We start from the raw sequence: 14,535 nt of genomic DNA, 5'->3' as shown, positions 1-14,535 counted from the left end.
GTATTACTAGGCTCGTGACATAACAGGCTGCCTGTTCGTTGGAGATTAGCTAAGTCGAATCCTTATGTAAGTCTGCCGTAGACCAAAAAGTGTTTGATTTGGCGGTAATTATATACAGAAATGTGAGTAATAAAACATGTCGTTACACGTACAAGTATATAGTTCACTATTTATGGTTTTGGCCTGGCATGCAAAAAGCTAGCGAGTGGACACATTATTAACAAGTCTTATTCGCAGCATAGACGACTGGACCCTGCCATCAGTATTCATCGCTTAACAAATTTATTCCGTAGCTCCTCTCTTGAAGCAGATTCACGAGCTTCTAACTCATCATGAGCCTGCTGCGTTCGATAGCGCTTCATCGCATCGATCTGTAAAGTCCGTTCTCGTCGCTGAATGAAATAATCAACCTATCTCGCATTAGCCTCTCTTTCACGTATCCTTCACCACCTCGCATTCTGATCCCAAAACTAGAGTATATACGTACCCAACTTTGCCGACATAAGCTGTCCACATCGCTCCTCTCGTTCGCACACACGGATGAGTCTTGGTTCGCGACGCTTGTGATTCTGTTCTTGTCTAGACAGGCAAAATATTTATCCCGCGCGATCCAGCATTTCTCCCGTTCCGAGCGCGTGACGACTTGCGTGTCTTCCTGTTCTGATGAATCTAATTTCGCCATTATAGCTTGGTTTGTAAGAAGATAGTCCCTGTGAGGTCTGTGGTTGGACTACGAGGACACGGGTAGAAAAATTCAGGGGTTCAATCGACACGCCCGAATCGGGCAACTGGTGATAATCGAACTCGAGGTTGCTTGACGTTTCTGAAATCATGATCTGCAATGATGATTGTAAATAATGCTGTAATGTCAATGGCAATGTGTCAGCTCAGGCCCTCATTAATGCCCTAAGATATTGAAATAATTTAATATGCTTGTAAGCTACTGTCCTACTAAAGCATATGGCACAGAACTAAAATCTGCTATTGTTGACTATCTTCATTAAACTGACTACCGTCATCCTATTGTAGAAGTAAAACTATAAATACCACAAATTTCAATCATAATTCTACATAATGCAACAATCCTGATCCTTTGTCGGCCTCGGAATTCCCATTTCTTCGAAGGTTTTGGGACCGGGCCTTTTGGATACCTCCAGTGGTTGGAACACTGAGTTCAGCGTATCCTCAGTTTTAGCATCATTTGTCCTTTTCTCTGACCCAGTAGTGAAGACAATCACTTGCTCCAACGCGGGTGCAGGTGACGAGACTAACGCTGATTCTGAGTGACGTTTGTCCGACGCCGATATACGCCCTGCTGGTTGCGGATGTGTAGAACGCGGTCGCCGGTACTGGTCAGTTTCAAACAGAGATTCCGGTGATACTGAATGAAAAGACTGTTGGTTGTGTCCAGATTGCAGGGTACCAATTGTAGCAGTTTGTGGGCGGCTTTGACCCGATGCAGTGGAGGAGAGTAGTTGAGATGGGTCATTTAATTGTGAGACCTCGGGATTACTCAGTCGTCGATGCCGTCGAGAATCAGCTGGAGGCCGTAGGCTTATTGCAGCGCGGGCCGTCGGGTCCGGGTACAAAGTAGCTGATGCAGGACGGCCGTCACGGTCTTGTGACACCGACCTGCGATGGAGCTGAGTAGAACTCGGCCGTTGCTGTCGAATTATTTTCGTCCCAGGAGATTCTTCCAAACAAGGAACTTGCGTCCGTAGTAGACTCACCGGCGCTAATAGATCTACAGTTCTGCGACCATCCTCAGGAATAGCACTAACAGATGGCATTTGAATACTGGGATTTTGAGTTGCCTGGAAGCCGTTGAAATTTCCAGTTGAACCTTTACCCATTTCATTGATTTGCTCATATCCTGAATGCCGTCTCGGACTTGGACTTGTCTTTCGCTGATTTGGGAAATTCACTCCGTTCTCGCGTCCGACCGTTAAGCTCTTATATGCCCCTGGGATGTCATCAGTAGTAGGTGCTAACCGCCGAACATCACGCTTCGAAGATTTTTCCTTCTGCTTGCGACTTATAGTCATCGAACGCTGACTGCGTCGGCGGCTGAAAATCTGCTTCTCATGTTCGTCCTTCGAAAATTCTTTTTGTCTAGCATTGAGTCTTTCAATTGCCTCCGGGTTGTTCAATGCCGCAGCCTATTAGTATACGTCAGACACGAGAATCTTAAAAGATGCAAAGGAAAATGGAATCTCACCTTCATATAGTACTTCCGGGCTTCCTCAGGATCCTCTTTAACATATATACCGACCTCGTAATAATATGCTAATGCGAAGTAACCTCTTGGATTACCTAAATCAGCGGCATTCTTGGCATAGTCAAACGCTCGCTTCTCATTCTTTTCAAACACATCTTCGTCTCCGATGACAAACCATGAGCTTAGTCCTACATATGCGTCGGAGTCGCCAGCGAGACTAGCGATCGCATAATAGTGCAGTGAAATTGCCGGATGGTAGTCACAACCGAGACCTCTTGTCTGATATGCGATACCCATGCGAACTTGTGCAGCCTACACACAATTAATACCAGTAAGAAATATAAGAATAGAGCCAACGACATACTACACATCCGAGATACGCAGCACGCTCAATAAATTTGCGCCCAAGATCCAGATCCTTACTGACTATATGTGATGAGACAGTCCAATCCGAGTCTTCCCCGACCAGGATCTGTCCGTAGACGTACGCAGGTGTGGGAACATCTTCGTCTGAATTTTCAGCTGCAATGCGGAGATAAGCCTTTGATAGTTCGTGATCGGGCTCTTGTCCATCAAGACCTTTCAGATATATGACACCGAGAGCCTGACAATTGTAAGAGGAGCACCAATAAATGGTTTGCGTTTGGACACTTACATAACAGCAACCTGCATCATTCTTCTCGATGCCCTGCTTAAATGCGTCTACTGCGTAAGCATAATTTTTCTGAGTTTCATGCTATATAATGATTAATCTCGTAACCAGATTGAAATCTCGAAGGCCACCTTAGAAATGATTGAACATACTATTATGCCCATCCTATACCAAGCCCTCGTATACCCGCCTTCGGCTGCCCGCTCATAGTAGCCATACGGAGGAATAGGGTCGTTGTCCATGTCCATTTTGCCGTTTTCAGACCACATGCCAAGATAGTAAAGCAGTTTCGGAATATGGAATTGCTTCAGATGAAGTATTACATTATGCGCCACGCTTAGCATCAGCTGATCATCTCTAACCAGTAACTGCTTGCATGTCATGCCTAGATCTACTACACTCAGTGCCCAGTCTAGTTGTTGGTCTTGATCAGCACAGGCTAAAACTCGATCCATATCTGCTCGCAGGTGATGTACCCGCATCTGCAATGATGCTGGGATAGTAGCCGGGGGATCTTCGATATTCGGGAACCCATCTTCTGGAATAAACTCGTTGCAGGGAGACGATGAGTGAGAAATATGAATCTGTAATGACTCTGATGTAATTGAAAGGCGTCTCTCAGATGGCGAGGCTCCAGATTTTGTGTTTTCAGCAGCCTCGAACCTACCCAATTTCACGGCGGGGGGTCTCGGTGAAGACGATATCCCGGGAAAGTCAGATTTCGAGATATGCTCGACTGAGAGTCCGGTGACGGTTGGTTGTGAGACCTGGAATTTAGGGATCTGAGACTGCTTCTGCTTGTTTTCGGTTTCGCTAGGTAACTTTGGTACTTCTTGTGAATCCTGCTGTATCCGTCGCGTAGGTGGCTCATGATACTGTTGATATTTCTCATTTGGACTAGCTGGACGCCGTTCAAGGTGCTGTTGCTGATCATTTGCATGACCCTGACCATTATTCGGATTTTCTGCACCATGATACTGCGTTAGATACTCGATACGATGTTGCTGAAGTCCATAGTCTGGAGATTTGTCAAATTGCGGAGCACTGTACTCTACACGTTGCAGATCACTGTTGTCATAGAAAGGATGCTGCTGTGAAGTATTCTTGGGCAGATGCTGTTGGTAATGGTCCGATCGATAGTCATATTCTTGATACTGCGACAGAGTTTTCTCCTGATGGTACGGAGTCTGAAGCTCAAGCGGTAATGTCGATGCAGGAGTATCCCCATGTAGTATGTACTGATGCTGCCCATTCGATTCCTCTAAGCGATTTTGGTCGGTGGGCAGAGGTAGAGGTTGCCGATGTCGCTCAGGAATATGATTTTCCGGAGCGTACGATTGATTCTCACCGTCGATTGGTGGAGATGAGGGAACATGAGCAGGAGGCTGCTGATATAATGGGTCATAACCGCCATATAGCGAGATATACTAATCGAGTCGTTTATTAGCATCAGCGAGAAATAACAGAAGTTCCACGCAGTTTACCTTCGAAGCGGGAGGGTTCTGATATGACTCGCCGTACCAACTATCATTGTAATTGCTACGATCACAGTATGAACTATTATATTGACGCTGGCTGTTCAAGTTGAGGTTTCCAAACTGGTTGGTCAACTTGTCTGAGGATACTGGCATCTCAGGAGAGTGCATGCCAAACGATACATCCACGTCCGCTGCGCTACTAAATCCGGCCAGGCTACATAGTATACTATTAATATGATTTCTCTATTGCGCAATTTATGCTACGCACCGTTGTGGTTTGGGAGCCATAATATCCGGTAGTAAGTAACCATCCTCGAGAGGATTAAATGTTGCCGATAAGCCTAAACCGCTAAAATCATTCCAATCCTTCACAGTCTCAGCTGCCACCATTATTAGCACCAATGACACATATAGTCGCAACACTACTGTGAATGATGCTATGCTATCCAAAATGTCATACCTGCGGGATTGGGCCCTGATATAATTGCGACGTTGGCAAGCGGACTCTTGGACTGCCGAAGAGAGTTCACAGCGGGATCAAAGTACATACTGGGACGATGCTAAAGTAGCTGAACTGCAAAAAGTAATGGGCTGTATGCTAATCGTTAGTCAGTACTTCCAAATTGAGAAACAGTCGACCCATCTTAGGGAGTAGAGAAGTCCATACAATTTGTCTTGAAGTTAAAGCACGGACACGCTTCGTAATATCCAATTCCAACAGTTGACGTGCTGTCAATATGTTGCTCACAATTCACTTACGGTTCTAAGGAAGCTCTTCCTGCAGGGAAGACGTACGTGCGTACTCTATTTGTGATCCTGACAGGCAGTATTTCTGGGCGAGACAAGATGACAGTAAATCGCAGAATTTTACTGACAATTGAATTGACAACTCAGAACAAAGTGGTATACTGAATATAAGCAGCAGCTGAAACAGCGTACAGCTCAATAACGTTGCTTACAAGATCTGATCAACAGTAGCCAAGGAAAGGTCACATCCTCTCAGTTGAGTGAAAACGTACTCTCGCATTCACCGTTCGGAGTCTTCAGTACTAAGCACGCTCTTTGGTGATGAACCTACTTAAACAGGGGAGGCTAATAAGATTTCCGCCAATGCGTCTGTCGCACGCGCGATCGCTAGCCTATCGGAGGCTAAGCGTAGTGCTGCGGCTGAGATGAGGCTGTATCTTGAGCAAATAGCTCGAAATCACCGTGCTGGCTATTGGACATCACTGCACTCCGGTCAGCAATTGATATATTTGACAAATAGCATCCTGGATGTCGATGTCTTGGACTCTTTTGTTTCGACCAGTCGTCAAACCATCAGGCGATGCCTGAGGAACATTGACCGTCACCAAGTTGACCTTGAATGATAAGCCCAATAGTACGCCAATAGTTGACGACTTTTTTGAGCAAGATGAACAGATTTTCAGACAGGCTATCGTTTATCCTGAGAACCATGCGAAAGCGGGACAACAGATGGGATCAGAACAATCCTGCAGGAACGAATCTCTGGCGCGAGGGAAGCCGGCCGCAGTGGACTGTCACAGCCGCTGTCATGTGTATACGCAGTCTATGGCGTACCTTACAGTTATTGTTGTGAAGCGCATAGAACACAAATTGTGATGAACATTTACGCGATTCATTACGTTTACATATAATACAAAACTCCCGAAACTAGACATTACTTCGATTCACACCACCACTTTCGTGGAGTCATTAACTCACGCAAATTGAAGTCAGTAACATGTTGAAGCATAACAACATAAGAAGCATATTCAAGTAAACATCTCCGACCAAAAGCACAGAAAAAAAGACGAACAAACATCAAACAACGATCGGCCATTCCGATCCAATTCAAAACATCTTATGACGTCCCAACCTAATTTTTACATGCCATTAACCTTGATTCTATATAATTGTAATTGCAGCGTAGTAAGTTCTTGTTCTACGCTGCTTAGAACATCCAAACCCAAACGAACAATAACATGACGAAACAAAAGAACCCTGCCCACACGCGCCAACCAACCCCTGACCGTTCTGCCATCCGCATCATACGATTGTATGTACCTTTTAGTCGCACTCGTGTACTGTCAAATCCATTTTCCTGGTATAAGATTAATAAAGTGGTCCGTTATAGCGTTCAAGGATAAAAACAGTTTGAAGAGCAAGAAAGCACATACCAGATTTCCCATTAACTTCGTCGAATCTCGAACTTCTTCGCCAATTTTCACCGTAATCTAACCAAAGCTGGTCAATATACGTCCCGCGTCTTTCCAGCATCATGCAACACCATATAACTTACATCTTTCAATAACCTCACCCGGGCAGTCAACCCCTCCATCTCGTGATCATTTTGGGACTCCAACCCCGACATTACCGAGTCCGAGTACTGCCCGCGGCTATTCGGAGTCGCCGCCCGAAACCCGGATGGTGTACCATTGCTACTGTTTCCAAGCGATGGCGACGATGAGCGCGAAACGTCATATCCGTCGAAAAGCTGCGTGCGGGCGTCTCGTTGGTGAAGAGTACTCGTAAACCTGTACTTGCATTAGAATCGAGCAAATTAAGACTGTAGAGATGACATACCTTGATGAGCTCATAGTGGCTTCTGGTGACAGTAGCGTATTACTCTAGCAAATTGGCAAGTATTTATCAATGCGGAATTATGACTTTATCCACTGTACTTCTCCGATGCAGTGTATCGAGTAAAATCCTTTGGAGCCTTATCCAATCTCACGTTGCCCAGTACGTCGCGGTCAATTCGGGTCTAATCGCTCCACCGTAGTAACTATAGATAGCCAACCTGTGAATTGCTGTTTGATACAGCGCACCCCAGGTGAGTAATATGCAGTTTGTCGCGTCTTGTCTTGCGAGTGTTGAATCGAGGGCCACAGTAGCAATGGCGCCGCAGCGGCGAATGACCATCATTGCCGGGTAAATAGATACCTTGGAGACGAGCTGTTCACACTTAAACATTTCAGTTTCTAAGCGTATAACGAATCGCGAATAAACCAATTGTGTACGCGACGCTGACTGACAACGGATGGCAGATCTAAACATTTTAATGTGATTCGCCATATGCCTTCTAAAATGACGAACCGGAAACAACTGTCATTTCTAAGAAAGGTCAAACTCCCGGGTTTATATATTATGCACCAGACGACAACCGGATTGAAGTCCTATTTAACTAGCTAGTATTTCTCGACTAAATATGACGTGTGTCATTGTATTAACTTGTCTCATACATAGAGCAACCTGCCGAACTATGTTATTAGTTTTCAGAAAGCACTTGCGCACGTAAGTCTCCTGTAGCTGCAGCCATGCTGATTTGGGCCATGGCCAAAATGAGTATTGAAGGATGATGTATGTGATTATGTTTGCTGTGGACGTTCTTATATTCTGCTCACCGCTGTGTTCTCTTCTTTGGGCATCTTGAGCGTCAAGTGCTTCACGACTCAATCCAGCTGTGGCTGAGGGAAGTGTCTCTGAATGGAATCTGCAGTTGTGAGCAAGAAGATCCGTGATTGTATTCCAGTGATGGGTCCCTTCTGGGTCCATCAGTCAGGCGCTAGGGGCTATAACTTTGTTTTATGTGATTTATTCAAAGAAATTTGTGGATTATGCATACAATTTAAAAGGACATAGTACATAAATTATATGCTTACTGATAGTTGATTCGCATCAGCGTAGACTCGGTTGAACCTCCGGTGGCCGTGAACAGCAAGGCGAGAAATGATGAGAAGAATCTGGCGTAAGCCGCCACGCATTTCCGAAGGACAGTGTCGACTGTCGAAATGCGATCTAGCCCGACGATGTAATCAATAGTCCGACGCAGGACCTTCTGCTGCAGCTCGTAACGGATCATAAGGGATACACTGACTCGATTGACAGAGTCTCCTGAGTTGGTCGCACAGGGATATGAATCTGTTGAGTGTGTGTAGACGCGGCAACAGAATTACAGTACACAACCATAAACCCATTCGCGGCAAGTCAATACTTTTTTGGACTTTAGCAGTATGTCATTTTGCGTTAGCCGCTTATTCGTTACGCACGCGAAGTTCAACGTGGCACGCTGCAACGCCAGTCGAGCATCCGTGGCAGTGACAGGTTGAATACTGTGGATATCTAAATGATTCGTTGACGTAATATACTTATATAATATATATATTGGTATCTGGAGTTAGAAATATTATTTAGCTGGGTCTTAGGAGAAATCACATGTATATGCCAGCTGGAAAAGACACATGGTGATGCCGGTAAACAAATATTAATGATATCTACGCCAGTAAGAGCCATCTGTGTCGGACCCATGCGCGAATTAAGCTGGTAATGGTCGCTGTATATAAACAGGTGCACGGCCGGATGTTTCTGTCGCAGTCCGTACTGAGTCCTCATGTATCTTTGCCTCCGACCAATGAGCAAGATCCGCAATTCAATTCACTCAATCCATCACCCTCGCACCCCGACGAAATTCTCGCGAAACCCTGAAGGTACCACAATATGGCTGTATTCAAGTTCACCGGCCAGATCGGGCTTCGTATTGTCCAAGCCGTTCTCTCGTTCATAGTGCTTGGACTATCAGCCCATACAGTAACGTGGGCCATAGGGGGTGCTCCACTGGAAGTACGCTATATTCACGGTCGAAGTCCTGACGAATTTCTTTTGGTTTACTGGATTCATCGCAATGGGTTAGTCTATTCCCCATTTATCTGACAATGTATGCTATTAACGTTCTCCAACAGCAGCCATGTTTGGACCGCTTCCGTGCACAAGTTATAGTCGCCAATACACTAGCGTGTGCCATACTGGCATGGCGGCCGTTGCGATATCAGCGTTCGCATGGTGCATCGTTCGTTGCGACTTCAACTATTATGGGAATTGACATATTCGGACGGCCGGGGTCGGGACGGAAACATGATATTGACCAAGCAGTAGAGAATGCAGAGTCAGATGCCGAGTAAGTGTAGAGTCTCCATGACGTACCTCGTCCAGATCAGACTCTGGCGAACTTCTATCCCAATTCTCACTTGGATAATCTGGTTGCCGGAAAGTAGATATCTATTGCAGCGCACTCGCTCAATGTGGTCTATGCATTATACTGCTGAGGCACTGTCAATTGAAATAATGCCAATCCTGCTGCAGCTTGCCATCTACCTAGGGATGATAGCGAAAGAACCGCAAGGGTTCTCTTGGGCTCATCATGCGGGACAGTATGTGACCTTTGAGCCGCGCACCGTAGTGGTTATAGGATACCCGCATCGACCTGGTTGGAAGTGCTTCACTGAGACCGTTAGTTAGTCCGAATAATTTTGAAGATATAGCTCTAGATCGCATATAATGTTGAAGTGACGCTTATTGCGGATCTGAGTAGCAATGGCGTAATGAGGAGCGCACGTTGCAGGTTAGATGCAGAACAACTTAAGTGGTTACCAAATCCTCCATCTCAGGTCGCACGCACCACGCACTCTGCTACCGCCTAGCGTCACCACAGCACCCCTCGCGCCAATCATCCGGCTGGAAACTGCAACTCGCCCAAAGCTAATCTAACCAAACCATATCCACATCATAATATTACCTCTCGTCGTTTCACACATCTCTTATTATATTTTGTCGCCCCGGAGCTGCGGATCGCACTTAACCACATGGGTACATTTTCTTTTTGCTTCCCCCATCGCCTTCTTGTCTGTAATTTAATTGTTACTTCATCAGTTTGTCGAGCTATCGATCAGACATTGATTTCTAGTGATCACTTATTTTTGCTCTTGTGTTTTTGGGGGCCGCACATTCCTTGCGTGGCAGAGTATCGGTAGCTAACGAAAGTTTCCGATCTACAGAGAATCAACGTCCATACTATTCTGGCGGATATAACAGACGAGAGTCATATCGCGGCAGTGTAAGTCTTTCTATTTATTTCGATTGATGCATATGCGATTGGATGGAGTTAATCTATGATCCAATCCAGCAACGGGATAGATCGCGTTCACCAGCCGGCAGACGACCTTATTCCCGCAGTCCGTCACCAAACGGCGGCTACCACAGACAACGGTCACCGATTGGCCAGCGAGGTTACGGTGAATATCAGCAAGGTGGAGGATACGGACACGGTGCTAATAGGGGATTCGGCGGCATGAGTGCGAACAGTAGTCAGGACAGACGTGTTTACGTCGGCAATTTGCCGTATGATATTAGGTGGATGCAATTGAAGGATTTCATGCGAAAAGGTGAGGTGTTTGAAGCCAATGGTATTACTGTCATTAGACAATGATTAACAGTTTTTTAGCTGGTGAGGTTGTGTTTGCGGATGTCTTGACACTGCCGAATGGGATGTCCAAGGTATGTTTATTTGGTCTGAGATGTGACTGTTTGGTCTAATGACTCAGGGCTGCGGAATTGTCGAATATGCAACATCCGATCAGGCGCAAAACGCAATTGCGACACTCACAAATCAGGAGTTAAACGGCCGAGTAATCTACGTGCGAGAGGTATTTTCAACAATCTTGAGTTCAATTCGACGGTTTGGCGTTTGAGGTGATGGAGGATTGGTTAGCTGATGGCAGGATGTGTAGGATCGCGAGGCAGCAACACATGGACGTGGTGGCCCACCGGGCGGAAGGTTTGGTGGGCGCGATGGCGGATTCGGCGGATACAATAACCCACCAGTGCCGTATCAAGGTGGCGGTGGATTCCAGGATGCATCGGGAGGTGCGGGAGTTGGAACCGGTAATCAGCTCCATGTTGGAAATGTAAATAATTCTCAATTGTCTCAGGGGGTGCTGTTTGGGAGAGTAGCATGTTTGTTGTCGGGACTGCGTGTGCTAATTCGATGAAGTTGCCTTACTCTGTTGGATGGCAGGAGTTGAAGGATCTTTTTAGGCAGGCCGGTAACGTTATCAGAGCTGATGTGTTTATGGGTCCGGACGGCAGATCAAAGGGACGGGGAACAGTCGTTTTCGAAACTGCTGCCGATGCTCAGAACGCGATCAGTCACTTCAACGGATATGATTTGCAGGGTAGACAGCTTGAAGTTCGCGAGGATAAGTTTGCTGGAGGCGGCGAAGGCGGCGGCGGCCACGGTTTTGGAGGAGGATATGGCAGCCGAGGTGGTTTCGGTGGTCCTCCTCGTGGAGGATTTGGATTCAGGGGCGGTTTCCGTGGAGGCTATGCTGGTGGCCGCGGTGGGTTCCAAGGTGGTTACGAGCGGCCGCCTCCACCTCCGCCAAATGAGTTTGTCGATGGCGCGACTAGCGGCGGTGTTCCTAGTAATACTATCCACGTCCGAAATGTATGTATCGGCACGGGGTTGAGTGCATGGATATATCTAATTTCATTATAGTTACCGTGGTCTACTAGCAATGAAGATTTAGTCGATCTTTTCCAGACTATTGGCAAAGTCGAAAGGGCGGAAATTCAGATTGGTCTTGATGGTCGTCCAAAGGGCTCTGGCGTTGTCCAATTTGAGAATAAGGAGTTGGCTGAGATTGCAATTTCCAAATTTACTGGATATAACTACGGGAACAGGTATGATTTGGCAAATGCTGTAGTTTGCATGATTCCCTACTAATCGGAAACATATAATAGACCTCTCGGCCTCTCGTATGTGAGGTACGAGAATGATCCTGCGCAGGACAATGTGGCTCCGCCGACTGCTATTGAACTGACTCATGGCGATCAGTAAGGGAAGCCTTTTTTGATGCTTTGTTGCAGGACGTATAAGGGACATTTACGGATGAGCTTCCTTTGTACTATATGCTTTACCCTATTTTTTATTTTTATTTTTAGTTTTATTGCTTTCTTATATGCGCGAGTATGTAGCTGATTCCTGTATTCATGAGCGAAAATTTTATGTTATTTTGATAATGCTATACAGCTCATGGTTGTAGGTTTCCTGCTGCGATGAGTATGAGATACTTGTAAATTATGTTTGCCGCCACTAAATTTGCTATATATAATGACTATTTGTACGTGTAATAAAAAGGACAAGTTTGTTGATATTTACAATATATATACATTCATCCGGGGAATTATGTACCTCACATGCGTAAGGCACAATAGTGTCGATCTGGGGTCCACTGAACCCTGAGTATGTTTTTTGAAATGTGAGAAAATAGATGCTATCTGCCGGAAACCTCCGGTAGGATTATTAGTTTCGTTACTCATAATTTCGTACTACGGTAAATGTATCACTGACGACAGTTTAGATTGAATGGATAACAATACAAGTACCACGACACCTCAATAATTAAGGTTATATCATTCAAATTATTACACCCGGAATATACGGAATTTGACATGCCATAGGATGACATGCTGAAATAAGCTAATGTCAAATAAAAATCAAATCAAATCAAATCACAATAACAGAACTTGTCAAACGGCCTTCTCCGACGCGACTGTCGCGTCGGCCATGCCGGGTGTCTCTGCCGGCGCACTGTATGCCGGAACAGCAGCTTCTCCAACCGGCGCATCTTCGCCAACGGCCTTCTCACCTGCTGCATCGGGCTGCGCACCAACGGCAGCACTCTCGACATCACCGGGATCAGCGGCGGCACCACGGCGAGTAAATGGCATCCGGAACAACCCGGCAGTCATTATTCCAGAAGTGAACATGAAGAGGAGCCAGTTTATCGCCGCGAAGGCGATCGCGGCCTTGCTTGTTTCACAGGCCGTTTTGTATCGGCCACTGTGATAGCCGCGCGAATATTGATAGCCTGGGTAGTAGTAGTAGTAGTCGTCGTTGTACCAGCTGCAGGACCCGGGGCCATAGATCGAAGCTGGCCCGGTTAGCTAGTGGACAGAAAAAATCTGTTTAGGACGGGACTTACCCATGACAATAAACGCAGTAAACCAGAAAACATTTGTCAGAAGCTCAACACCAAACGGCGCAAGCCTGTGGAAGACAGCGCCGGACCAGTAGATGGGGGCGAAAACGATGTAGGCGAGTGCTAGCAATGTCCATGCTGACACGAAGATGAGATAACCAGCATCGTTGCTGTAGACGCTGACCGTTTCGGCAGCCAGGCCGAGACAGATGATCGCAAACACCACTTGCGCGATTCGCAGATAGTGCAATACTGTCAGACTGCGGAATGAGAAGGGCATGGCGACAGATATAGCGATACACAGAAAGAGGAAGAAGAGCCAGAGCAAGAGAAGAACGGGCAGCTAACAGGGCAAGAAGAGCAATATAAGGCAGCACAGATGTGACAAGCAGCTTAAAGAAATAGCACGCGCACCGGGAGGAAGGAGAAGAGGGGCGGTGGGCGGAAGGAAGCGTGAAGCATGCAGCTTGCAGCTGGCGTCGTCGTCACGACAACACCCGACTGGCGATTAAATGATATTGAGACGCGCCGTGCGCGTCATCGATCGCCTGGGCAAAATACTTGGCCTTGGCCTGCACAACGGCGATGCCCGAATTTGTGAGAGAAGGCCTGCAAACCAACAACGCCCACGCTAAATATTATTATGAACGGCACACACCAGGGCAGGCAAAAGCCCTTATTTTTGTAGCAGAATAATTTATATTCTTCGGTTTGCGCTGCGCTGGCGACTGTCTGCTTCTACTGTGATGGGGCAACAACGCCGAGTCAACTGTGCCGACTCACGTGGCTCGGCAAGTTCTCGACCGAAGAGAAGACTAGATCGATCACAGAAAGCGATCAGATCAATACCTGTGTAACTAACACATTAGATGCGCCCCGTGACTGGTTCTGCTGCTTCTCATCATACTCCGCGCCACCATCAATTTGTTGTCTGCACAGTACGTGCATGCGCATAACTGCATATACGCTTAACTATAGCCGAGCATGAAATCTTATTTCCGACAGCCGTTGCATCTGTTCGTACTGTGATATCTAACGCTTTGTTTTGCTGGTGGTTCGATATTTCTTGTCGTTATTAATCTCAGCCATCAGATACGTTTGATAGATGTCGTTCCCGGTGTCGGCCACATCGCCCAGCGATCGATTATGTCGGGCTTCTTTGACAGCTTTTATCACGCGTAATTAATGCTGCTTGGTGGGACTACATCGTAGTTGTTATTTTGCAAATGGGACTATCAAAGGCCACTCGTGGTGCCGGGTTGTGAAGGTGGTGTTACTGCAACAGATTTACACGGGCACGTCGGCCCACCTTCTCGTTAGGAATGACAGAAGGTGAATTCAATTGGCAATGTGTTCTCAAAACTATGG

The 14,535-nt window shown here is 46.4% G+C and overlaps 6 protein-coding genes across 6 annotated transcripts; 2 read left to right on the top strand and 4 right to left on the bottom strand.

Moving 5' to 3' along the window:
• Nucleotides 1-11: 11 nt before the first annotated feature.
• On the bottom strand, nt 12-744 carry V1508DRAFT_455409 (cytochrome oxidase c subunit VIb-domain-containing protein). Its single transcript, XM_066942615.1, has 2 exons — nt 488-744; nt 12-410 (listed from the first exon to the last, which is right to left on the bottom strand). Exons 1-2 carry the CDS (start codon nt 680-682, stop codon nt 267-269), a joined length of 339 nt encoding a protein of 112 aa, XP_066796344.1. The 5' UTR covers nt 683-744; the 3' UTR covers nt 12-266.
• V1508DRAFT_416098 (uncharacterized protein) lies at nt 745-5,038 on the bottom strand. Its single transcript, XM_066940165.1, has 8 exons — nt 4,809-5,038; nt 4,617-4,728; nt 4,355-4,562; nt 3,023-4,297; nt 2,874-2,954; nt 2,583-2,822; nt 2,219-2,530; nt 745-2,159 (listed from the first exon to the last, which is right to left on the bottom strand). The coding sequence occupies exons 1-8, from the start codon at nt 4,894-4,896 to the stop codon at nt 1,068-1,070; spliced, it is 3,408 nt and encodes a 1,135-aa protein (XP_066796343.1). The 5' UTR covers nt 4,897-5,038; the 3' UTR covers nt 745-1,067.
• Nucleotides 5,039-5,965: 927 nt separating this feature from the next.
• Nucleotides 5,966-7,218, bottom strand: V1508DRAFT_416093 (uncharacterized protein). The gene is made up of 4 exons (XM_066940164.1): nt 6,935-7,218; nt 6,651-6,885; nt 6,529-6,585; nt 5,966-6,452 (listed from the first exon to the last, which is right to left on the bottom strand). Exons 1-4 carry the CDS (start codon nt 6,946-6,948, stop codon nt 6,303-6,305), a joined length of 456 nt encoding a protein of 151 aa, XP_066796342.1. The 5' UTR covers nt 6,949-7,218; the 3' UTR covers nt 5,966-6,302.
• A 1,630-nt stretch (nt 7,219-8,848) lies between these two features.
• On the top strand, nt 8,849-9,309 carry V1508DRAFT_397044 (uncharacterized protein; the record flags this gene model as incomplete). Its single annotated transcript, XM_066938131.1, has 2 exons — nt 8,849-8,971; nt 9,091-9,309. 2 exons carry the CDS (start codon nt 8,849-8,851, stop codon nt 9,307-9,309), a joined length of 342 nt encoding a protein of 113 aa, XP_066796341.1.
• A 1,166-nt stretch (nt 9,310-10,475) lies between these two features.
• Nucleotides 10,476-12,023, top strand: V1508DRAFT_353629 (uncharacterized protein; the record flags this gene model as incomplete). The annotated part of the gene is made up of 7 exons (XM_066936886.1): nt 10,476-10,569; nt 10,629-10,681; nt 10,729-10,830; nt 10,915-11,091; nt 11,178-11,630; nt 11,682-11,866; nt 11,927-12,023. The coding sequence occupies 7 exons, from the start codon at nt 10,476-10,478 to the stop codon at nt 12,021-12,023; spliced, it is 1,161 nt and encodes a 386-aa protein (XP_066796340.1).
• Nucleotides 12,024-12,715: 692 nt separating this feature from the next.
• Nucleotides 12,716-13,447, bottom strand: V1508DRAFT_403925 (membrane-associating domain-containing protein; the record flags this gene model as incomplete). Its single annotated transcript, XM_066938588.1, has 2 exons — nt 12,716-13,119; nt 13,171-13,447. 2 exons carry the CDS (start codon nt 13,445-13,447, stop codon nt 12,716-12,718), a joined length of 681 nt encoding a protein of 226 aa, XP_066796339.1.
• Nucleotides 13,448-14,535: the final 1,088 nt, after the last annotated feature.

This window comes from Lipomyces doorenjongii (assembly GCF_038497915.1).
Source record: "Lipomyces doorenjongii strain NRRL Y-27504 unplaced genomic scaffold V1508scaffold_19, whole genome shotgun sequence".
Classification (NCBI taxonomy): domain Eukaryota; kingdom Fungi; phylum Ascomycota; class Lipomycetes; order Lipomycetales; family Lipomycetaceae; genus Lipomyces; species Lipomyces doorenjongii.
This window is presented reverse-complemented; position numbering and strand designations above follow the sequence as displayed.

Bases quoted from the DNA above. Each gene is read 5' to 3' on its own strand.
- V1508DRAFT_455409 (XM_066942615.1), bottom strand. From the start codon at position 682: ATGGCGAAATTAGATTCATCAGAACAGGAAGACACGCAAGTCGTCACG. The intron at 411-487 runs GTACGTATATAC...AATGCGAGATAG, and splicing joins GCTTATGTCGGCAAAGTTGG to GTTGATTATTTCATTCAGCG.
- V1508DRAFT_416098 (XM_066940165.1), bottom strand. From the start codon at position 4,896: ATGTACTTTGATCCCGCTGTGAACTCTCTTCGGCAGTCCAAGAGTCCG. The intron at 4,729-4,808 runs GTATGACATTTT...TAATGGTGGCAG, and splicing joins ATCAGGGCCCAATCCCGCAG to CTGAGACTGTGAAGGATTGG. The intron at 2,823-2,873 runs GTAAGTGTCCAA...TACAATTGTCAG, and splicing joins ATGATGCAGGTTGCTGTTAT to GCTCTCGGTGTCATATATCT.
- V1508DRAFT_416093 (XM_066940164.1), bottom strand. The intron at 6,586-6,650 runs GTAAGTTATATG...AGCTTTGGTTAG, and splicing joins GGGTGAGGTTATTGAAAGAT to ATTACGGTGAAAATTGGCGA. The intron at 6,453-6,528 runs GTATGTGCTTTC...ATCTTATACCAG, and splicing joins CGAAGTTAATGGGAAATCTG to GAAAATGGATTTGACAGTAC.